At 40.5% G+C, this 25,453-nt stretch overlaps 1 protein-coding gene across 3 annotated transcripts in view; it reads right to left on the reverse strand.

Moving 5' to 3' along the window:
- The window catches only part of CACNA2D1 (calcium voltage-gated channel auxiliary subunit alpha2delta 1), a 358,403-nt gene that overhangs the window by 3,380 nt on the left and 329,570 nt on the right, over positions 1-25,453 (reverse strand). For all 3 annotated transcript variants that reach the window (XM_081330401.1, XM_081330402.1, XM_081330400.1), the window contains 10 exons: positions 20,144-20,221; positions 18,528-18,595; positions 17,907-17,951; positions 16,086-16,157; positions 15,800-15,952; positions 13,824-13,876; positions 13,027-13,082; positions 12,818-12,947; positions 11,856-11,968; positions 10,315-10,394 (listed from right to left, as the gene is read on the reverse strand). In XM_081330401.1, the coding sequence (XP_081186527.1) occupies positions 10,315-10,394; positions 11,856-11,968; positions 12,818-12,947; positions 13,027-13,082; positions 13,824-13,876; positions 15,800-15,952; positions 16,086-16,157; positions 17,907-17,951; positions 18,528-18,595; positions 20,144-20,221 (848 nt within the window). The remainder of the gene's footprint in view (positions 1-10,314; positions 10,395-11,855; positions 11,969-12,817; positions 12,948-13,026; positions 13,083-13,823; positions 13,877-15,799; positions 15,953-16,085; positions 16,158-17,906; positions 17,952-18,527; positions 18,596-20,143; positions 20,222-25,453) is intronic.

The following is a 25,453-nucleotide window of genomic DNA, read 5'->3' on the forward strand; positions in this document are numbered from 1 at the left end:
AGTCATATTAGTAGCTGGACCTGATGCATGGAACAACAGAGCTGCAAAATTTCTTAGAAATCTAAACCTCACTGTAGGAGCCACTAAGGCATCTGTAAGAGACTATCCAATTTTTTTTTGAAGGCCTCCTGAGAAGGTGATTTTGCCCCAATATTCCTGGTGGTGGCATGACCATGGAAGAGATGAATGCAGTATCAACTTCTAATGATCTGGACTTTGGATCCTGTTAATGCACCCTAAAATGGCATCTGAATGTTTAAGAGACATATTACATTCCTGGATCATGTTTAACTTGTGGTGGACTAGGTCATCTAGATCCTTTTCACAGGGGTCACAGTCTCCTCCATTACTTGGCCATGAATTATTACAATTACATGAGCATTATCAACAAACAAAGATGTTTTGTAACAACTTATGATTTCCACCCCAAAAAATCACCCCAGTGTAATTCTTAACTTTTTGCTTTTGTTGAATAAGCTATTGTCAAAGTCAACTGTGGAAGCCAGATTCACTTAATCACACAATTCACATAAAGACCGGGTGATTCACTTAGTAACTGTGGCAAACAAGGTTGTAAAATCAGGCACAACTCAGTGACTGCCTTGCTTAGCGATGGAAGTACCGGTCCCATTTCTGATCGTAAATCAATAACATGGTATATTGGCACAACGAAACTTGTCCATTATTGCACAAACTATTGTACCCTAAACTAGTTGTATCTTCTTGGTAGATCTTAAAGGCAACCCCATTAAATATTGTAGCCCAGTGGACTCCAAACTTGGCAACTTTAAGACTTGTGGACTTTAATTCCCAGAATTCTAAGTTCCCAAGTCTTAAAATTGCCAAGTTTGGAGACCTCGGCTATAGCCCATTAAATCTATCTCTGTTCTTGGCCACAATTTTTAAAAAATAAATATTTCAACCTTTTTCAAGAGAGAGCCTTATAATAATATGACAACCAGCAATATATTTATAGAGAGATAGCTCTTGTTATTCTTAGGAGTTAGGAGTTCCATTCAAGTGCAGAATAACAAGATTGTGAAATTATGAAAAATAAGAAATTGAGGTTATGGAAATTGGGGAGTTAGTTTGTGCATCCTATGCACACCCTCTGTTTTCGTCTCCTAACATGGATGAAATTCCTACTTATCAGCCACAGATATATGAAACTCTGGGTGAGACCACAAATAATAGGTTCCTGCTTCTATTTGCATATAAAGTAAACAATAATACAGTTATTTCAGATGCAATATAATATAAAGGTTATTATCACAAGTCTGCACTGATTAAAATGCGACCTCAAATATGGTATGCATGAGTGGGAAGTCCTTTTTCTTCCTTGTTGTTTCATTAAAAGGCCATTTTAAAATAGCTCAGTCACAAAATATTCAACTGAAATTATTAATTTTGGTTATTGATCAGCCTCAAATAATACAGAAGGAAAGAGTGTGCCCATTTTTCTAAGGTAAAATAAGAAAAGAAGCTACTTTTCACTAACTGCGGCATCTGGGACGATTAAAGAAAACAACACAAGTCAACATGGAAACGACAACTGTGTGATGACAACCCCACTCCCTTTTAATGTGCATGCAATGTGCTCATCGAAAGAGGTGGGGCTGTCATCACAATTTTGTGGCTGTCCTCTTAACCATTTTGATCTTTTCGAGAATGCCCTTACCGTAAACTAGACCACAATACGGAAGTGTTGTGCTGATATGACAGCAAAGGAAGGCAGGGTGTTTTGTCAGAAAAAGGAGTAAGAAATTGCTCATACACACAAACACACACAGAGAGAGTGAGTAATTGTCTAACCACTGCACGCTATTTGCCTATATTGGGGGAAAAATGTTGGTTTTTAAAAATAAATAGCATGCATAATGCCACCTTATTGTTATTCATCCCACATATAGAAAAGTTCTTGAAATGTAATATAAATGACTCAGAGAAAAGGAAGCTAAAGAGAGATTTATTTTCAGAAAACTCCAAACAAAAACAGTAGTTTGGTAATAAGGTTACATTCGGTACTTTTGGAATATCCAGTGAGCCATTAATCAGAATTTTTAAAAAAATGTAAGCAAAATATACACTGAGGCTAAGAAAAAAAAATCTGACTCACCATGCAACTAATTTCAAGCATGATATTGCTTAATAGATTGTCCAGCCATTCTTTGTGCAAAAATAGCACAGGATAAGCCACTGGTTATCAACCACTGCAGAGATTTAATAAAGAGTTTATTATTATGGTTGGTTGCACAGTCATCCAGATGTTTAGACCTGGATTTGGCACCTTTGTCCATCTCTCGAGTCCTTTCCAAGGACCTGGGATAAGACAGGTGTTGTTCTTTGATGTTGCTAGAGGTATCATGCCAAAGGTGCTTTTTCAAGAGGCAACTGGTCTTTCTTGTTTTTTCCTCTGAAGACGTTTCGCTTCTCATCCAAGAAGCTTCTTCAGCTCTGACTGGGTGGTGGGGAATGGAAGGAGCTAAGCTTCCATCCTCAGCTCAGCTCCTGCCAACCCAGCTGTTCAAAAGCATGCAAATATGAGTAGATAAATAGGTACCACTTCGGCAGGAAGATAACAGCGCTCTGTGACATCATGCTGACCACATGACCACGGGAATGTCCTTGGATAGCACTGGCTTAATGGCCTTGAAATGGTAATGAGCACCACCCTCCATAAGCCGGCAATGACTAGCAGTGTGTGTGTGTGTGTGTGTGTGTGTGTGTGTGTGTGTGTGTGTGTGAAGTATTTGTCAAGTCTTTTGAATACCTTGCTAGTTAAATCTTCTTTCCTGTTACAACCTAGCCCAAGGCTATCCGCAGGCTATAGTCACAACTTACGACAGTTCATTATTTGTGTAAATTATTCAAATTGCTAATAAAGAATTAGGGAGGCTGATATGGCCATTTCAAACTTATTTTGTTCTCATCAGTTAGTCATACCCTTTATGACTCAGATAAATCTCAGATAAAGGGTATGACTGACTGATGAGAACAAAATAAGATCAAAATGGCCATATCAGCCACCCTAATTCTTTATTAGCAATTTGAATAATTTACACATTTATCTATCTATCTATCTATCTATCTATCTATCTATCTATCTATCTATCTATCTATCTATGTAAATTTTTTAGATTGCTAACAAAGAATTAAATTAAATTAAATTAAATTGTTAGCAATCTAAAAAATTTACACAAATATGAGCTGTCACTGTTGTGACTACTGCCTGTCGATGGCCTTCGGTTAGGCTGAAACAGGAAATAAAGATTTGTCCCATGTTTGGGGCCTAGCAAGGTAATCTAAATAGTTAACAAGCATTTAATATATATATATGTGTGTGTGTGTTGTTGTTAGTTGCGAAGTCGTGTCCGACCCATCGCGACCCTATGGACAACGTTCCTCCAGGCCTTCCTGTCCTCTACCATCTTCTGGAGTCCATTTAAGCTCACACCTACTGCTTCAGTGACTCCATCCAGCCACCTCATTCTCTGTTGTCCCCTTCTTCTATTGCCCTCAATCTTTCTCTCTCTATATACAGGTAAAGGTTCCCCCCGCACATGCATGCTAGTCGTTTCCAACTCTAGGGGCCGGTGCTCATCTCCGTTTCAAAGCCGAAGAACCAGCGCTTGTCCAAGGATGTCTCCGTGGTCATGTGGCCGGCATGACTAGACGCCAAAGGCGCAAGGAACACTGTTACCTTCCCACCGTAGTGGTCCCTATTTTTCTACTTGCATTTTTACGTGCTTTCGAACTGCTAGGTTGGCAGAAGCTGGGACGAGTAACAGGCGCTCACTCTGTTACGCGGCACTCGGGATTAGACCCGCCAAACTAGTCTGAGGACTAAGCAGGTGGGTGGTTTGCCCAGGAACCTTTACTCAATTGTCTTGAATTTTCCTAGGGAAATGTGTCATGCAACACAATTAAGAGCTATGGCTGATCCAATCCTAATCCTTCTGATATCTCAAGGAGAATTTGGCACAGAATCCAATTGTGGTGGCATTCAAAAGGATACCCTGAGTTGTTGGAGATGGACTTGACATTACAAGGGTGTCTGGCTGGTAACTGTAGCTTGAAATTTTGTACTTAACGTAGAAAATTTCCCATCACATAGTGGAAGCTGTTTCAATTCATAGGAATGTCCAACATGCTATTCCTACAGGGTTTCTGACTCCATGCTCTCTGTCCTATATGATATTAATTTTATTATTGGGATTGATATAATCTTTCCTACTGCCTTCTCCTATTGATATCTTATGACTTATCACTCGTTTGTATCTTATGATTTATGACCTATGATTTATCACCTTGTTTGTATGTACACTGAGAGCTTATGCACTGGAGACAAATTCCTTGTGTGTACAATCACACTTAGCCAAAAAAGAATTTCTGTTCTGTTCTGTTCTGTTCTACTCTATTCTTCTCTTCTCTTCTCTTCTCTTCTCTTCTCTTCTCTTCTCTTCTCTTCTCTTCTCTTCTCTTCTCTTCTCTTCTCTTCTCTTCTCTTCTATTCCATTCTCTATTCTATTCTATTCTATTCTATTCTATTCTATTCTATTCTATTCTATTCTATTCTATTCTATTCTATTCTATTCTATTCTATTCTATTCTATTCTATTCTATTCTATTCTATTCTATTCAGCAACCTGGCATAAAGAAAGCAAAACAAGACCATTTTCAAAAATGTTTCTGGGATCCATGGGGCCTCTCAAAAAATAAATGTGGAAGATGGCCACAGCTTATGTTTTGCTTGGACCTGTGCCTAACTCCTGAGGTTGGGAGGAGGAATGTGAAGATAATATGGGCAAATTATGTACAGTAGCATCCTATGGGGCTAGACAAACTGAGGGAGAAAGTTTGCCAATTTAGTTTCTGGGAAAGGATTAGTTTGCAACTTGTGACACCAAGCACAACTGGGATGTTGCAAATGGGCAAACTACTCCCAGTAAAGGAGAATATGTGTAGCTCATGGTTGAAAGGAGGAATCCTTGATGCTCTCTGAGCTTGGTTGTTTTCTTGCAGACATTTCATGACCCAGCTACGTAACATTATCAGCGATAGTACTGAATGACATTACCTAGTTTGGGTAATGGAATTTCTGTAAGAAAATAACCAAGCTCAGAGAGCACCAAGGATACTTCAAACTACGCCCAATTTTGTAACTACAGCCCTTAGCATCCAAATGGTTCAATCAGCTCCACAAAAAGGGTTAAGATCATGTATGGGCCATAATTCCTTCCGTGTCCCCATGCATTTGCACAATGTACCAATAATACATTATCTTTATCTATGGTGTGTCCTTACAGAACAATACCTCTGAAAGGAGAAACATTCCTGTTTATTTTATTTATTTATTTATTTATTTATTTATTTATTTATTTATTTATTTATTTATTTATTTATTTATTTATTTATTTATTTATTATTGGGACTTATATGCCGCCCTATCTCCCGAAGGACTCAGGGCGGCTAACAACAATAACATATAATAAACACAGAAGTTAAGAAAAAAATAAAATTAAAGGCCTCTGTACAATAAATTAAAATTAAAATTAAAATAAATTAAAAATTAGAGTTAAAAATTAAAAACATAATTAAAATCCCTGTCAGTCCAGGTCAGCCAGGTGGAAAAGGAGTGTTTTGAGGCCGCGGCGAAAGGACCGGAGGTCCGGGGCCATTCGAAGCTCAGGGGGGAGCTGGTTCCACAGGGCTGGCGCTCCCACAGAGAAGGCCCTCCCCCTGGGGGTCGCCAGCCGACATTGTCTAGCCGACGGTACCCTGAGGAGGCCTTCTCTATGTGAGCGTACTGGGCGATGGGAATTCGTTCCTGGCAGCAGATGGTCCTGCAAGTATCCTGGGCCTAACCCATGTAGGGCTTTAAAGGTAAGTACCAGCACATTAAATCTCACCCGGAGGGCAACCGGTAACCAATGCAGCTCACGTAGGAGGGGTGTAATATGGGAGTATCGGGGTGCTCCCAACACTACCCGTGCAGCCGCATTCTGCACTGTTACTTGAATAATGGTAAATATTTCAAAATTCAGCTTTTCTACTACCACCATCACCAGCCACCCCTATGCTTTAATCCTTTGAACCTACAAGTCAGGGAAAACAAATTTAAAAGGGCTGCCCTCACCTTTGAGAGTCTATCTCTATATAAGTGATATGACAGCAACACATTGTCATAATCATTTGTGCATTGCTTTCATTTTTATTCTCTTGTGTTTTTCTTTGCTCCATAAAGGCTGTTGATTCCGATGTTTGTATTCGCAGACAGCACTATGGTTTTGTGGATATTAAGCAAGCCAAGTTATTTCAGACTGATTTTGTTCTTTGAGATTGCGGATTTGTTGCTGTTACGGCTTTGTGGTGAATTTTACATTAAACAGCATTAGCTCTACAAACTCAACCAATGTCCAAGGGTACTGTCTACTTGGGCTGTGCAGTTTCCACTGAAGAACAGTTCATTTAAACCATCCTTTTGAGTGTTGTTCAAACCACAAATTCAAACTGACTCAGTGCAACTCTTTGCATTGAAATGCAAATTCTAATTAAATTGACTCGAATCCTTAAATTAGCTCTTGGCTGATTCACATACCCATATTGTCTGCATAAATTCAGAGACCAGCATATGGATGCATAATAGGAACGAGAAGAAGAGGCTGGCCAGAAGTTCTATCTTGTCAAAGTCTCTCTTAATTGACAACCAGAAGACCACAGTTAGGCCAGGAGATCTTCCGAAAATTACTAAAAACTGGATTAAGAATGCTAACCACGTAAAGTCTATGCCCCTTCCTTGACTTGTGGACCGTCCCTTCCATATCAAAATTAAAGATCTACAAAAACAATTAAATGGAAATGGAAAATCTTGTGTGACGATCCCAATAAACCTTGAGAGAGAAGTGGAAGGGTTTAACATTGGAAGAACAAACAAGTGAATGGATGACCAAAAAATAAAAATAAAAAAACTGCACTAATTAAAGATTTTCAGGGAAAACTTAGAGGGGGAAGAGGAAGGGGTAGGAGAAAGGGAAAGGGAAGAGAGGAGAGGAGAGGAGGGGGAAAGGACGGGAGAGGGGAAGGGGAAGGATCTTACCCAGCCCCTAACCTCTTTCCGAGAGAAACTAAGTTCTGAACAAGCCTATACACATCACTCATCCCTTTGTCATCAGTTTTGTGCATTCTTAAAGTAAAGGTAAAGGTTCCCCCGCACATGCGTGCTAGTCGTTTCCGACTCTAGGGGCCGGTGCTCATCTCTGTTTCAAAGCCGAAGAGCCAGCGCTTGTCCGAGGACGTCTCCGTGGTCATGTGGCCGGCATGACTAGACGCCAAAGGTGCCCGGAACGCTGTTACCTTCCCACCATAGTGGTCCCTATTTTTCTACTTGCATTTTTCCGTGCTTTCGAACTGCTAGGTTGGCAGAAGCTGGGACGAGTAACAGGCGCTCACTCTGTTACGCGGCACTCGGGATTCGACCCGCCAAACTGCCGACCTTCTGATCGACAAGCTCAGCGTCCTAACCCACTGAGCCACCGCGTCCCTTGTGCATTCTTAGTTCCCTTTATATTCTTGCAAAAAAAAAACACCCAACAACGTTGGGATAGGGGAAATGAAATAAAACGCAAAATTAGAGAAAGTAACTGACCATCCACACCACATGAAAACGTGCAGAAAAATGAAGACAGAAGCGGGCGTCATGGCCGTGGCGAAGCTCCGTGTGCATGGAGGCTGATCCTATTAGTAACGGGCAAAGTAGCAAATAGAGGATAGGAAAGGAAACATAGGGAAGAAACACAGAGAAGATGAAATTTCATGCAGTTGGCTAGCTGGTAGAAGAGATAGTGTGAGAAGCAAAAGAAAAAAGAAAAAGCAAAGAATTTTACCAGAAAGAAATGGAAAGGAAACGTAACCCCAAATACCAAAGTGTTACCATTGCACGGCTAACAGGGCACATCAAGCTAATAAGCAAGACTCCGTTCTACGTTCACACACAAATATCCAGTGCTGTTGATCGTGGAAATCATCAAATGTTTCAGACAGCCCTTTGCACTGTTCCCAGCAAAGCAGAAGTTCTCGTGTGTTTTGCTTCTCATCTAAAAAGCTGAAGGAAGTTCTAGGATGAGAAGCAAAGCATCTTCCAAAAAAAAACCACCAAGAATGTCCAGTTGCCTCTTGAAAAAAAAAAACACCTTTAGGGCTGCAACCTAAACAAAGATCTAGGCCTGTAAAAACTCTTGGAATCACAGAATCATGGATCCCTAAGGGCTGGAAGCAGTGGTGGGATTCAGCCGGTTCGCACCACTTCGGCAGAACCCGTAGCTTAATTTGTTGTTGTTGTTGTTGTTGTTGTTGTTGTTGTTGTTGTTGTTGCCCAGGCCCAGAATGGACTTCCAGAAGCGGCATCCACACAGACAACCGGTTGTTCACATATTTGAATCCCACCACTGGCTGTAAGGGGCCTCCTCCTCCTCCTCCTCCAGGAGATATTATTGCATTTAGAAAAGAATGAATCCCAAATAAAGACAAAAAAACTTTTCTTACACAAGTACTTGGTCTACCACCTTAAAAAGAGAAAGAAAAACTTTGTTTAAAAAAAACCCTTTTAAATCATGGGTTTTCGTGGCTGTCACGTTACTGTGTAAGCCCTGATCTGAAATTCTATGGAGGACTCCCCCCGTTGAACAGACGAAAGGTCAGCATAATCGTTGTGTTCCAATATGTGATGTTTTAACACACACCTGTACACATTTGTGAGTGTAGGTATGTGCAGCCTCTTTTATTGCTATCCATCTAACTTGGATCTAACCTTCTCTGTCAAAGTTTATTTATTTATTATTTAAATTTATATACCGCCCTATTCCCATAGGACTCAGGGCGGTTTACAGGGAAAATTAAAAAAACATAGCATACAAAAATTAAAATCAGTTAAAACTATTAATTAAATTCCAGTCCCTGAAATTAAAACTAAAACCCAATTAAATTAAATTAAATTAAAACCCCTCAGTCTGGGCTAAACAGCTCAAAGAGCCAAGTTTTCAAGTCCCGGCGAAATGAGCGAAGGTCGGGGGCAGTCCTGAGTTCCGTGGGAAGTTGGTTCCATAGGGCCGGCGCGCCCACAGAGAACGCCCTTCCCCTGGGAATAACCCGCCAGCATTCCTTAACCGGCGGTACCCTGAGAAGGCCCTCCCTGTGGGAGCGCACAGGACGATGGGAAGTTGATGCTGGCAGCAGGTGTTCCCTTAGATAGTCCGGACCCAAGCCATTAAGGGCTTTATAGGTCATCACCAGCACCTTGAATCTCACCCGGAGGGCAACCGGAAGCCAATGCAGCTCGTAGAGAAGATGTGTTACACGGGAGTATCGGGAAACTCCCATAACAACTCGCGCGGCTGCATTCTGCACCAGTTGAAGCCTCCGAGTGGTCCTCAAGAGCAGCCCCATGTAGAGAGCGTTGCAGTAGTCTAGCCGGGAGGTCACGAGCGCATGGGTGACTGTGCGTAGGGCATCTCGGTCCAGATAGGGCCGCAACTGGTGCACCAGGCGAAGCTGGGCAAAAGCCCCCCTGGTTACGGCTCCTATAAGTTAAACATTTATTCCAAAATTAAACTATCTCTCTTGGATCTAACCTTTTCTGTCAAAGTTAAATATTTGTTCCAAAAATTGCTTTGCTGGATTCCAGCAATCGTGAGGATGCCAATTATTATTATTATTATTTTAATATCATGGGCACTTTGTAATACGAGCAAAGTTAAGTAATTACATCTGTGTCATTGTGATCACGCACCATCCTTTTACAAGGAATCGTCTTTTGAAAACAGAGAAGTAATATCCTCCGGATCACAGCGTGCCCACGAATAAAGAGATTTGGAACAGGGAAAATGCATTATGCCCATGAGTCAGAAGGGAGGGGCAAAAAAAACGAAACAAAACAAAACACAATATCTAAAAGTTCAGTTTTCAAGGATGTTGAAGCCACCATGGAAGTTTGCCATGGCTGTGCAGAGGAAGCCAGCACAGACTGTCCTATTTTTTTTATTATTATTTTATTTTTTTATAAGATAGGAATTGTGTGTGAAAGCACAATCACTGCAGCTCAGAAAAAGCAGCCATTGTGTTTTTTTTATGTTAATTGTGAGAGCATTTGCATTAGAACGGCTCTGATCTGGAAGGAGCAGCATGTGTAATGAGAGAGAGAGAGAGGAGAGAGAGAGAGAGAGAGAGAGAGAGAAAGTAAAGACAATCAAAGATGGAAACTATTTTCAGGAGGCGGAGAGGCCCTTCTAAGAGGGCCCTTCCTCAGAAGAGGAGACTTACTTTAGCGTCATCAAAACAGGCATCCGGTCCTTTTCTGTACCTCGGGTGTTGAACCATTTCACAGGGATTGGGTCCTTCATCTGCCCATTGATTAAGAAACACAACACAAAACCCTCCTCCCTGCTACTCATGTAGCAGAACGAGGTGGAGAGAGAGACCAGATCTTTTGCTATCTGAGCAAAAAACAACATGGCCCACCCCATTCCAGGTTCAGTAAGCCAACCAATCCTGGAGCTTCAACTGAACCGTGTCTCCATTTTGATGACAACGTCGTTCGACCTTGGTGACCACTAGCTTTGGAGCCAGCAACCTGTTGGGGCTTCATCTCTACCCTCTAACGCTCTCTCTCTCTTGTTGCGATAAGGCTGGAGGTGTACTTGAGATAAGTCCAAGAGGCTTACGGGGTGGGAGTGGATTGTATGACCTATCCTTCATCATCTTTACTATCCTGGAGTAGAAGGCATACTTGTGAATTGTCTTGTCATGTGTGTAGAGAAAGGTTGGGGACCAAAAGACCAAGGGACAAAAAAATGATAATGTATTGGATCTGAGGATAAGATACTGTAATGCTGACATCCTAAAAAAAAGAGAGAGTGACCGGCAAGAATTGTTATATATAGAAAGAGTAAATCGCTTAACTGGTTTTGTTTTATTGATCTATTGCGTTCTGCCTTTATCATTTTTATAAATACCTTCAGTTGGCAAACATTTCTAATACTTCTCCCTTCTCCTATTTCCCCACAACAAGAACCCTGTGAGGTAGGTTGGGCTGAGAGAGTGACTGGCTCAAACTACTCAGCTATCTTTCATGCTAAGGTGGTACTAGAACTCTCAGTCTCCTGGTGAAAGCCTCAAAGTCACCCAGCTGGCTTTGGTGCCTAAGGTAGGACTAGATCTCACCATCTTCTGGTGATTGGCCCAAAATCACCCAACTGGCTTTTGTCTCTAAGGTGGGACTAGATCTCACCATCTTCTGGTGATTGGCCCAAAATCACCCAAATGGCTTTTGTCTCTAAGGTGGAACTAGAACCCACTGTTTCCTGGTGATTGGCCCAAAATCACCCAACCGGCTTTTGTGTCTAAGGTGGGACTAGAACTCACCTTGTCTTGGTGATTGGCCCAAAGTCACCCAGCTGGCTTTCACTCCTAGGCAGGACTAGAACTCACAGAATCCTGGTTTCTAGCCTGGTGCCTTCACCACTAGACCAAACTGGGTTTTTTTTCCAACAACAACAACAAAATAGTGATATTGTTCTAAAGCTACGGTGATGTTTTATCCTGGAGCAGGTCTATCTCTGTCTACTTGCTAATAATCAATGCTGACTTAATGGAACACAATCAATGAACCAGTCGATGGTAATGAACATATTAAGACCGTACAGAAAGAATGCTGGTGTGGAATAATATAGCATCACACCCACACAGAGACACAAAACAACTACTGATCCAGGTTATAGTTTAGAATCAGATTTTCCAGCTGTTCCCAACATTCTTTTGTAAGCAAATACACATCCAGTCTCAAGCCAAGCAAGAAAGGATACCGGGCTTCTCTGCTTGCATCAAGGGCCTTGCGTCACAGTGATGACACAACTCTTTACTGTCGCTCATGATGAAAACCAAGTTGGTGTTGGAAATCTTCTCTGCGTGAAAGAGCCTGAGGAGGAAAGCCAAAATGACACCAAAGACTTAAAGGCTGAGAGCCAGGAAACGGGCCTTGCCTTCATTCGTCCAGGAAATTTCAGTATTAACCTATGAACAAAAGATCTGTGCAAATATGGTCTGGAATAGCCGCCATAGTGATTTGGCACAGTTGTGTGATAGAAATGCAGTCTGAATGCCAGAGTGTTTCCAGGGGAGCAGAAGGCAACTCAGCTGAGAGAGTTTGTGTGAGAGACAGAAGGTGAAGACGGTTCCTCCTCAACAGTTCCCAGAGTATAATAAGCTTTATGGAAAGGTTAGCGTGCTTTAGTTTGGCAAGATTCTGTCTTTAGGTGAGGAACAATATTTTTTTTTTTAAAAAAAATAATTGCTTGGAAGAATCACAGTGTGTCTTTCTTGGTTTATGGAGCCTGACACATTATTTCTAAGCGGAAAGAAGGTTCATGGAGCAACTGACACCATTCTGCTCTAGTTGCAATCCTATCAAAAACATTGTGCTGACCTTTGCAAGGGATATGGCTACCATCATGCTCGAAGCAATGCGCTTCCCCCACCTTCTATTCCATAATGTTCCGTAATTAGGACCGTGAAACACACGCTATTGAAATACACATAAATTGTGCAGAATTTCAGATTTGATCTTCAAAAGAGCACATATGTAGTCTCCTTCTGGAGTCCTTTAAAAGCAGCAATTTGGGGGGGCGGGTTGGGGGGAGAGTGGCTGTTTTTAAAGGTTGCAAAGCAATATTTATGCACCTGTTATGTTTGCTTCTTTATATTTTAAACATTATTAAGGTGTGTGTGGTGGGGGAATGTGTTAAAAGAGTTTCGAAGTGACACCTACCTAGAACAGTTGATACAATCCAGAATGCCATTGAAGGATTTCTCATCACTCCCAAAGAAATATTGTGTTTGGACCGTGATACAACTCTGCTTGGACGGGATCCCACTGAAATCCTCTTCTTCCACTTCCACTGGGAAAGAAACAACATGGTCGTCTCTACGTGAAGCTGTCGTTGGACGCATCCTCACCCCCCCAGTTTCTTCACTTACCTGCTCCAAGGAAACGTGGGAAGGTCAGCCCCCAGACAAGCTGCTGCAAAATAGACCTAGATCAACAAATAACAACACAGAGATAGAATAACTACATCAGAATCCATCACAGCAAACGTAGCAATGAAGAAGTCTTACATTTCCTGTGCTGCTAATTCCATGGACTAGCACTGATGACATTCCCTAGTTGGGTAATGAAACGTCTGCAAGAGAACAAGCAAGCTCAGACAGCACTAAGGACCCCCCAATTCCATGTTTTATATACAGGTAGCTATCAACTTATGACTAGTCCCTTAGTGGCCATTCAAAGTTATGACAGAACCCCCCCCCCCCAAGAAGGAACTTTCAGCCTGGTTCTGAAGTTCTGATGTCCATCATGTGACCCTGGGACACTGCAACCGTCATAAATATGAATCGGTTGCCAAGCATTTGAATTTTGATCATGTGACCAGGGGGATGCTTCAAAGGTCGTAAGTGTGAAAAACGGTCATAAGTCAGTTTTTTTCAGTGCCGTTGTAACTTTGAATGGTCATTAAACAAGCTATTGTAAGTTGAGGATGACCTGTATTGAAGTCAAACTACAGGTGCTCCTTAGCGACTGTTCAAACTTTCGTCGGGTCTCCCCAGAGCTATCTACGACCTGATTTTTGAAATTTTGATGGCCAAAGTCATGTGATCGCAGTCTGCACACACTTGGCATATCGGTGGGAACTAATTCTTCATGCTCACCGAGTTTGATCAAGACCCTCATGATGTTCAAATGTGTAATAATCCTATTTGCAAATCGCTTAACCTACCAGGCAGCTGCAGAGGCCCACCATCCAAGATGTAAAATATCTGCTATTGTAGGCTGGAAAAGAAGAAGCAAAGAGCATAATCTTAGAAGAATCTCTAAACTATATGGGTTCTCTCCCTCCAACTTCCAGATATTGAATAACTTATTTGTTTTATGGAATCTCGCTGTTGCCTCACTGTTGCTGGGAGGTTATGTTTTATAAGGTTTTTCTTGACATACTAATACTGTGGGGCCTTTACCGCACCGTGGGAAGTGCTGGAGGATCAGGGATAGTTTAGGGATAGAATGTCTCAGAGAAAAATCTAACTATGTGGTCCCTAGGAATCAACAGTTGTATATTGAAAAAATAGAACTAGTTGGTGTCCCAAAGGTGCTTTTTCCAAAAGACAACTGGACTTTGAAATGAACTGAAGAAGCTTCTTGGATGAGAAGTCAAATGTTTTCAAAGAAAACATCAAGAAAGCCCATTTGCCTTTTGGAAAAAGCACCTTTGGATGACTGAGAATCTCCATAAACATTTAACACAAGCTTGCACAGTTCTGATCTTTGTAGGTATATAGACACATCGTGTCCTTTGAATATAATGTCCAAGGTCTTTATAACTGCTTTACCAAATGCAAGCATGTAATATATTTCTTAACTTATTGAAGGTTGATCATTAAAAGCAGAAACTATTCATCACTGCAAGATCTTCATCATCATTTCTAAGGCTGGTTGTTCTACCTCCTGCCATTTTAAAAAAATAATTAATCTACAGTATATATAGCATTCTTCCTTTCTCTGTGGGAATACCTTCTTTTGTCAAGGGCTGTTTAGTGAGAATACCTAAGATTACTATTAGCCTTATCTCTGAATGTTATCTGTGCCATGCAGTGCATGGTACAAGTGCTCCAAATAGTTCATCTGTAGAGCATTCAATGGTGCTGGAGAAGACTCCTGCGAGTCCCTTGGACTGCAAGGCGATCAAACTGGTCAGTCCTAGAGGAGATCAACCCTGACTGCTCTTTAGAAGGCCAGATCCTGAAGCTAAAACTCAAATACTTTGGCCACCTAATGAGGAGGAAGGACTCACTGGAGAAGAGCCTAATGCTGGGAAAGATTGAGGGCAATAGAAGAAGGGGACGACAGAGAATGAGGTGGCTGGATGGAGTCACTGAAGCAGTAGGCATGAGCTTAAATGGACTCCAGAAGATGGTAGAGGACAGGAAGGCCTGGAGGAATGTTGTCCATGGGGTCACAATGGGTTGGACACGACTTTGCAGCTAACAACAACAACAACAAGACTTCACTTACTAGCAATAGCCACCCTGAGTCCTTAGGGAGAAGGGCGGCATATAAATTTAATAAATTCAATTCAATTCAATTCAATTCAATTCAAATTCAATTCAATTCAATTCATGAGGACCCAGATTGTTGGGGGCAATTAAGCTGACTTTGTAATAATGCCGCTTGGGGTGTGTGTGAAAGCCCTAATAAGCAGGCATATACATAGAATGAAGGCTACTGCTAAGCTTGTAAGCCGCCCTGAGTCTTCGGAGAAGGGTGGGATATAAATGGAATTAAAATTTTTTAAAAAAATAAATTTCAATAGCAATAGCACTTAGACTTAGATACCGCTTCGCAGTCCCTTATGGTCTTCTCTACAGTAAGTGGCTTACAGAGTCAGCCTGTTGCCCCCAACAATCTGGATCCTCATTTTACCAACCTCAGAAGAATGGAAGGCTGAGTCAACCTTGACCTGGTCAGGATCAAACTTCTGGCAGTAGGCAGAGTCAGCCTGCAATTCTGCATTCTAACCACTGCGCCACCACGGCTCCTCGCAGCCTTTCTGTGCTCTACGCATAGATATTTTACTTTATTTCTTACTTCCCTTGGTGTTTTATCATTTTAGATTTGACCCTGGCCTTGGTTAGCAGTCATAATAAATCCGAAGCGATATGAATCAAAACTGGATGGAAAACTGCAATGTGTACTGACCACGTTGATGGAGCGGAGACCTGCTCCTTGTCTTGGTTCATCCTCTGGATCGCAAACAGACTGATAGTCATAAGACTTGTTGAAGGCATACAAGGACATATTAATGAGATTTCGCATGAGGCCCGGATCGATCTCCCCAAAGAACTTTCCAATCTAATGCAAAACGAAAAGTTTTACCCAAAGGTCAGTCTTCAAGCAGAGGTCAAGTAACTACCAGACGTATTTCCTAAAAAGACACTGCTTAATTAATAAGGTATTCAGCGTCACGTTTAATTCAAACACCTACCTCTGGAAAATAGTTTTCTTGGTTGGTCATCAAAAGAAATCCTCCATCGTCAAGAATGACACAATCGATATGCTAGGAGAAAGAAGCACCACAGAATGTAACTGAGTAATTATTGAGATTTATCGAATTCAGGGGTAGGCAACCTTGGCTCCTTTATGACTCGTGGACTTCAACTCCCAGAATTCCTGAGCCAACCATGGCTCAGCTTGGAAACCTCTCCCTTTCCCCTCAGCGTGGCTGGCTCAGGAATTCTGGGAGTTGAAGTCCACAAGTCATAAAGCGGCCTAGGCCTAGGCCAGGGGTAGGCAACCTTGGCTGTTTTATGACTCATGGACTTCAACTCCCAGAATTCCTGAGCCAGCCATGGTTCAGCTTGGAAACCTCTCCCTTTCCCCTCAGTGTGGCTGGCTCAGGAATTCTGGGAGTTGAAGTCCACAAGTCATAAAGCGGCCTAGGCCTAGGCCAGGGGTAGGCAACCTTGGCTCTTTTATGACTCATGGACTTCAACTCCCAGAATTCCTCAGCCAGCCATGGCTCAGCTTGGAAACCTCTCTCTTTTCCCTCAGCCTGGCTGGCTCAGGAATTCTGGGAGTTGAAGTCCATGAGTCATAAAAGAGCCTACCCCTGGTCTAGCTGAATACAGGTAGTCCCCAACTTACAACCACAACTGAGGCCCAAAATTTCCATTGCTAAGTGAGACGCTTGTTAAGTGAGTTTAGCCCCATTTTACCACCTTTCTTGCCACGGTCATTAACTCAATCACTGCAGCTCTTAAGTTAGTCATACGTGAATCTGGCTTTTCCCATTGTCTTTGCTTGTCAGAAGGTCGCAAAAGGGGATCGCATAATCCCCCAGGACATGGCAACCGTCGTAAATATGAGTCAGTTGCCAAGCGTCTGAATTTTGATCACGTGATCTTGGGAATACCGTATCGGTTGTGTGAAAAACAGCCATAAGTCAGGGGTTTTTTTAGTGCCATTGTTACTTTGAACAGTCACTAAAATGAACCCCTGTTAAGTCAAGGACTACCTGTCTAAACAGAAAAAAATGATAATGAAAGATCTTATTCACAGGTTAGATAATCTTAAAATACTGTCAGTTATAATCCTGAGAGTTACTATTATTAGGTATAAAAGTTGCCCAATGGACATTTATGTTTCTTTTTATTTTGGGGAACATAAACCTGCCCGCATATTTGATCTGCAATGTGTTTGCTCGAACCACAGATCTTAATGCTAGCAAGCAGTGCTTTTTTTGTAAAAGAAAAAGGTGCCGGAACTCACACGTGTCATACAACCCGCCTTGCCTACCCTACAAGGTTCCATTCAAAAAAGGTGCCGGAACTCCGTTCTGAGCGTTCTATGAGAAAAAAAGCCCTGCTAGCAAGATTAACATAATGTTAATCACAGATTAACATGTCCCAGGATAATGTTGCAGGATCCAATCTGGGTTGGTCACCTGGACTAGCGATTTTGTCTTCCGAGCTTTGGGATGTGCTGGAGACCAGCCTGAGGGAAATTCTCTCTGCTGGAATATGTGCTTTGGGCTATTTTGTTTGTGGTATTTAAATAGTTGCCTATTGTGCTTTTTAGATGTTGATTGAGGTGTTGAATATCGTATTAATGATGTAATACCCAGTCATCAACACCCAATGACTGACCCAGATTGCATCCTGCAATCATGTTAATGCTTAACGTTGACACAGCTGCTTTGAGAATCCAAAACTACATCATATAACTGTCCAGTTCTCAACTCTTAAAACAGACGAAGTTGTTAACAGTGAGTTTATTTGGCAAAGGAAGCATCTATTCCTTCTCTTACCTGGCTGTCCTTTTCGCACCCGCAAAGTTCAATTCCACTTTTACACTGAAAAATGTAAGCACAAGTGCGTTCATGAAACCACTCCTCTTTCGAAAACAACCAAGACACAATATGCATGGCATTATTATCCAAGCTGGGAGAAATTCTCCCAAGATTAAGCAGATGCTGGATCAAGAAACCCATGAATTCTTATTTTGATGCTTTTATAGTGGACAGCACAACCTTCTTCTCTTCAGTTATCCTGAAAAAAGCCTTAATCTGCACAATGGACAAAATGTGGACATCTGGGGGAAAAAAAAGTCTTCTGCTTGATGTTTGAACAAATGTTGGCAATTGGAAAGATGGCCAAGCCAAGGATTGAGGAACTGCATAGGATGGGATCCAGGTGAAATATACAAAATATACAAATAGAAAACAAAAATAACAAAGACCCAGCAAACAAGAGACCTCTTCTTTCTCACCTCATGGCCTAGAAGAAGAACGAGATCTTCAAGCTTTATGGAACATCAGCAGGCTGGGAGTTATACAGGCTTTGATTCAGTAATTTTAATGTTTTATAGAGCTCCTAAGACTGCGAAAAGAAGCTCTGGAAAAACTGAAGGTGAAGCCTATGAAACTCACCTGATCTTTAGTGGTGAGTGCGGCAAAACTTGTCATCCAGCTGCTCAGATTGATTTTTACTCCAACAACTGGCAAGAAATACATGTAGCATGAGAAAATAAAAATATCAACATTGAAAAATTATCTATCTATCTATCTATCTATCTATCTATCTATCTATCTATCTATCTATCTATCTATCTATCTATCTATCTATCTATCTATCCTCTAATCTATATCTATCTATCATATATATTTATCCATTATGTATCTATCTATCTATCTATCTATCTATCTATCTATCTATCTATCTATCTATCTATCTATCTATCTATCCATTATCTATCATCTATATTTATCCATCCACCTATCTACCTACCTACCTATCTATCTATCTATCTATCTATCTATCTATCTATCTATCTATCTATCATCTATATTTATCCATCCATCCATCCATCCATCCATCCATCCATCCATCCATCCATCATCTATATTTATCCTCTATCTATCTATCTATATCTATCTATCTATCTATCTATCTATCTATCTATCTATCTATCTATCTATCTATCCTCTAATCTATATCTATCTATCATATATATTTATCCATTATGTATCTATCTATCTATCTATCTATCTATCTATCTATCTATCTATCTATCTATCTATCTATCTATCTATCTACCTATCCATTATCTATCATCTATATTTATCCATCCACCTATCTACCTACCTACCTATCTATCTATCTATCTATCTATCTATCTATCTATCTATCTATCTATCTATCTATCTATCATCTATATTTATCCATCCATCCATCCATCCATCCATCCATCCATCATCTATATTTATCCTCTATCTATCTATCTATCTATCTATCTATCTATCTATCTATCTATCTATCTATCTATATTTATCCATCCATCCATCTATCATCTATATCAGACATGTCAAACACAAGGCCCGAGGGCCGGATCCGGCCTGCGAAGTGGTTTCATGCGGCCCGCAAAGCCATCCTGGAAAGAGTGAGGGAACGGCCCCCACTGCCTTGGCCTTGGCCCAGAGACCCTCCTTCTGCCAGAGACCCTCAGATCTGTCCCACTCCTGCCCAGGCTCCCATAGGCACCCTTGATGCGAACGATGTAGAGCTGGCCACGCCCACCCAGTAGGCCATATGCACTCTAGCCACACCCACCCAGTAGGCCATGCCCACCCTGGCCATACCCACCTGGCCCCCCAAGGGCAACCACAATGCTGATGCGGCCCTCAATGAAATTGAGTTTGACACCCCTGATCTATATTATCCTCTATATCTATCTATCTATCTATCTATCTATCTATCTATCTATCTATCTATCTATCTATCTAGCTAGCTAGCTAGCTATCTTTTGTCCATCCATCATCTGTCTGCCTGTCTGTCTATTATCTATCTTCTACGTATCTATCGACATCTATCTATCTGGAAATGCCATTCTTGTCTTACACCATCCTTGGAATTCGTGGTTTCCAGAATTTAACCCTCATCCCCCTTAGATGACTCTGAGCACTGGCTTTGTCTTATGGATATTGAACTGCTATCTTCCATAATGAGTTCTGTTTCTGTGTGGAAGGAGAGTCCCATTCTTTCCCACCTGCTGGCTTTAGAAGTTTCCCATTCACGGTGATCTTCACAGCCTTGCTGACCATAATCCCATCTTCATTGATGCTTCCTGTGCATTCAAAAGAAGAAGACAAGAGTTGACTTGCCATTATGATATGCCTCTTTGTCAATGGCCCTGATACCTGAGATGACCCTGGTGTATTAGGAATCAATCACTTATCCCCCTTAGTTTGCATTTCAAGGCAAGTTGCACTTTTGCCTCATTTTCCCCTGTTCAGATTAACTCCTGAAAGACATCATTCCACCCACATCTGTATTCAAATACTAAGCAAAAAAGGAGGTTGTTACTGAAAGGTTTACTAAGATTTAGGTGGGCTATATGATGCAATGAGAAAAACTAGGTGCCAGCATTTCTGGCAAATGCTGGCGGAAATTGATGAAACATACAGGGTCCAAACTAATTATGCGAGAAGGCACAACCTCCCAAAAGAAGTACATGTAAGGTTAGTTAAAAAATCAATTCGGGATGAGCTTCTGCATAGATCTAGAGAGGAACCATTAGAATTTCGGGGCCAACCAATCACCATCCTTAAACAGATACCTAAAAGGATGAGGGATCTGAGACGCGGCTATCAATTCTTAACATCCAAACTAATAAGAGAAAATGTAAACTTTAGATGGCTAACTCCAGAGGGTATTCTAGTTACGTGGCAGGATAGAAGGCATAGACTGGACACGATAGAGAAGGCAGAAGATTTTTACAAACGCCACTTCCATAGCCAAGAGGAAGTAGATTTAGAAGATCAAGATGGAAGGGAGGTAAGAGAAAGAGATACAATACGTGTGGCAATGGATGGGAAGATCTTAGCTACAGAGGATAGAAGGAACAAATCCGGTGAGTTAACAGAGAAACATGGAACTAGAGACAAGGAAGAGAGAGAGCCCCGAATCACGAGATCCACAAAAACCAGAAATAAGTAAGATGAAGGGAGGTGAGTGTAGTATTATGTCTGTGAATATTAATGGATTGAATTCGCCAGTGAAAAGGCGGAAATTTTTTAATAGGCTTATTCACCAACAATTGGATATCGTGGCAATACAAGAAGTCCATATAAAGGAACAACAAAAATATTTGTTAGTACAACCAAGAATAGGGAACCTATTCGTTTCCTTAGACCGACACAAGAAAAAGAGAGGAGTGGCACTATATGTAAACCCAAAATTGACTGCAAAACAAATTTATAACGATAAAGAGGGTAGAATACTGATAGTCGAGGTTATAATAAATCACAGGAAGGTCATGATGGTAGAGATATATGCCCCAAACCATAACCAAGAACAATTTTTCAAAACACTTCACAATAAGATATGTAGCATTGATTATGAGGAGATTTGTTTAATAGGAGATTTTAATGCTATCCTAGATATAAATTTGGATTATATGGGAAAGACGCTTAGGAAAAAGAAGAGAAGAACTCTACCGAGATCTTTTCTTAACTTGGCTGAGGAACTAAATATCCAAGATGTCTGGAGGGAAAGAAATCGTAAGGCTAGACAATATACATATTACTCCAACCGACATAACTCATGGTCTAGAATAGACATGGTATGGATGACGAAAGAAATTAGTTCAGAAATAGACGAGGTACATATAGCGACAGGTACTTGGGCAGATCACAATCCTATTAAACTTATCTGGAAAGGTTCCAAAAAAATACCCAGATGGACGCTTCAAAGAGCAATTTTAAAAGAAGACGAATTCAAATCTAAGATGGAGAGAGAACTAAGTTTTTTCTTTAAGGAAAATAAAGCTATAGACACCTCAGTACAAAACAATTGGGATACAGCTAAGGCAATGATGAGAGGGGTAGCGAGGGCATATATGGTATATAAAAATAAGGGGAAAAGACAACAACGGGAAAGATTAGAAGAGGAATATAAGAGCTTAGAAGTTACACTCCAACAAGATCCACAAAAAGAGAATATCAAGCAATCTATGGATCTGATTAAACACAAACTTAACATTCTAGACAAAGAGAAATTAGCACAACAATTGAGAAACACGAAACAAAATTTTTTTGAAAATGCAAATAAACCGGGCCGGTGGCTCGCATATAAATTGGGAAAACAAAAGGGGAAAAACTGGATTCACGAACTACGAGATGAGGAAGGGAGAATATTCCACCAGGAGGAAAAAAAAAAAATTATAGCCCAGGAATTTTACGAACGTTTATACAAAGAAGATAGTCAGGCAAGTGTGGAGAAAATGGAGGAATATTTTCAAAGAGCCAAACTACCTAAGGTCACAGAAGATACCAGAAATATGTTAAACGAGGAAATTCGACTATCTGAGGTGATAAAAGCTATTAATGCACAAAAGAATAATAAAGCATCGGGACCCGACGGTCTTCCATCAGAAATTTATAAAGAATTACAAAATATCCTAGCTCAACCCCTAGTGGAGGTATTTAACGCAGTATTAGAAGGCGCAAGGACACCTAAATCTTGGCTAGAGGCAAACATAACCCTTATTCCGAAAGATAACACAGACCATACATTAATCCAAAATTACAGACCCATATCACTTCTTAACTCGGACTACAAGATATTTACATCAATTATAGCGGAACGATTGAAACGATTTCTGAATGATTTCATACACGCAGATCAAAATGGTTTTCTCGCTAAGAGACACACTAAGCACAACATTAGAATAATATTAGATACATTGGAGTACTATGAATTACATAGCGAACAACAGATGGCATTACTTTTCTTAGACGCCCAAAAGGCATTTGACAATGTTAAATGGTCTTTTTTGTGCCAACAGCTTAGCTTTATGAATATGGGTGAAAAATTTATAAATATAATTAGGGCAATTTATGACAATCAGGAAGCAAAAATAATTATTAATGGGGAAGCATCTAGCAAGTTTCAAATTCAAAAGGGAACACGGCAAGGCTGCCCCTTATCACCATTGCTGTTTATATTGACTCTTGAAGTATTAACGAGAACTATAAGAAACGACCCAAAGATAAAAGGATTAACCATTAAAAAGGAAACCTTTAAATTGCAAGCTTTCGCGGACGATCTGGTTTTTATTATGGAGGATCCATGTCAGACGGGACCAAAGCTATTGGAAGAATTATCTAAATATGGTGAGGTTGCCGGACTGCGAATAAATAGAAATAAGACCAAGATGATTGTTAAAAATATGACCAATAAACAAAAAGGTAATCTGGCCGAAATCATGGATATAGAAATAGTCAAGAAAATAAAATATCTAGGGATTAACATTACGGCTAGATGCACTTCACTCAAAAAGGATAATTATGATAATGTAGTGAACCAAATAAAAGGTGATCTGGAAAGATGGGGAAACCTAAAACTCTCATTATTGGGAAGAATCGCTGTCATTAAGATGAATATTCTGCCTAAAATCCTGTTTCTGTTTCAGAATATCCCAATTCAACTCGACTCTAAATTTTTTCGAAATTTGGATAAATTATCACTAAATTTTATTTGGCAGGGGAAAAAACCAAGAATTAAATTGAAATATTTACAAGACACGAAGGAAAATGGGGGTTTTGGATTGCCAGACTGGGAATTATATTACCACGCCGCGGCCCTGAGCTGGATTAGAGAATGGGTAATCTTGAGAAATAGAAGACTATTAACTTTAGAGGGTCACGATTTGCAATATGGCTGGCATGCTTTCCTATGGACGGAGAAACAAGGTCTTTTCTCGCATTTTCAAAGACACCGGATCAGGCAAGCGCTACTTAATACTTGGAAAAAAATTAGATCTCACAATTACACCAAAATACCGGTCTGGCTATCCACCCTTGAAGCGATAGTTTACCCAAATCTGTTTGATTTGGGTAACATAATCTCATACAAGGATATTCTGAATGAGGAGGGGGATTTGAAACTTAGGAATGAACTAGAATTACAAGGTATAAAACTCGATTGGTGGGCCTACTTACAAATCCAATCGAGATTTAGGAAGGATAAAAATGAATGGGGGATATATACCTCTGAAACAGCATTGGACAAAATATTATTGGGACCGGACTCTAAACAAATAAGGAATTTTTATAAATTACTTTTGGGATATAAGCTGTTTGAAGAGCAAGTGAAAGACCCCATGTTGACCTGGGCTAACAATTTAGGACATAACATCGACCTAGATACTTGGCAAACAATTTGGGATAGGAATAAAAGGATAACACTGGCCTCATCGTATAAAGAAAATTTATTTAAAATGTTTTACCGATGGCATCTTCCCCCAGCCCGCTTAGCAAAAATGTACACAACAGCATCTCCCAAATGTTGGAAGTGTTCTGAAGAGATAGGCACATACTTCCACACGTGGTGGTCTTGCAGTAAAACACAAAAATTTTGGAGAATGATTTGGATTTGGCTGAAAGAAATATTGAAACAAGATCTGGAGTTTAGTCCAGAACTTTTCTTGTTGGGAATCACGAAAGAGAAATATCCTAAAGATGTGCTATACTTAACGATCCATATTATCACAGCAGCTAGAATATCATTTGCGCAAAAATGGAAAAAGAATGAGATCCCAGGAGAAAAAGAGGTTATTAGGAAAATTTGGGATTGCGCTGAAATGGACAAATTAACTTTGGAATTAAAGAATAAAGATCAATCAGACTATTATAGAATTTGGAACAAATTGTATCTTTGGATGGATAAAAAGAAAGGTCTCTATTAGGTTTTACAGACTAGCTCACTGTTTTAAATATTGTGGTATTTCACCGATTTGTAATCTAAGTGTATTTAAGTGTATTTTTGATGTACATATATACATGTATATATATATATTTAAACATTGTAGACAAAAAGGTTTGTCAGCTCGCTGGTACTGTGTCCAATGTTTTTAAATAATAAATTTAATAAAAAATTTAAAAAAATTATAAAAAAAAAAAAAAAAAAAAAGAAAAACTAGGTGCCCACAAATGAAATTATCAGGAATAATAATGATCATTATTCAGACATGAGTAGAATTCTGCCTGGGAACATACAGCCTTAATAAATGTGATTCCTTCCCAGCCAGTGGATCTGGCAGCTGAGTCTGAGAAATCAGATGAGGAGGAGAAGGGGCCTGGAGTGACATTAGAGTCAGAGGAAGGCTCTGAGGAGCTCCAAGACTTACAGTCAGACGAGGAGCCTGGCCCCTCTACTCGCCCTCAGGCTGAGACACAGCTGTGCTGGGAGTCTGAGTTGGATGATGATGTGATGAAGCACAGCTGGGACAAATCCAGGATGCACAAAAGCGCCGGCAAGAGAAGCGAGTAGGACAGAGGAATGCAATGGGGTGGCT

This window comes from Vipera berus (assembly GCF_964194415.1).
Source record: "Vipera berus genome assembly, chromosome: 6".
Classification (NCBI taxonomy): domain Eukaryota; kingdom Metazoa; phylum Chordata; class Lepidosauria; order Squamata; family Viperidae; genus Vipera; species Vipera berus.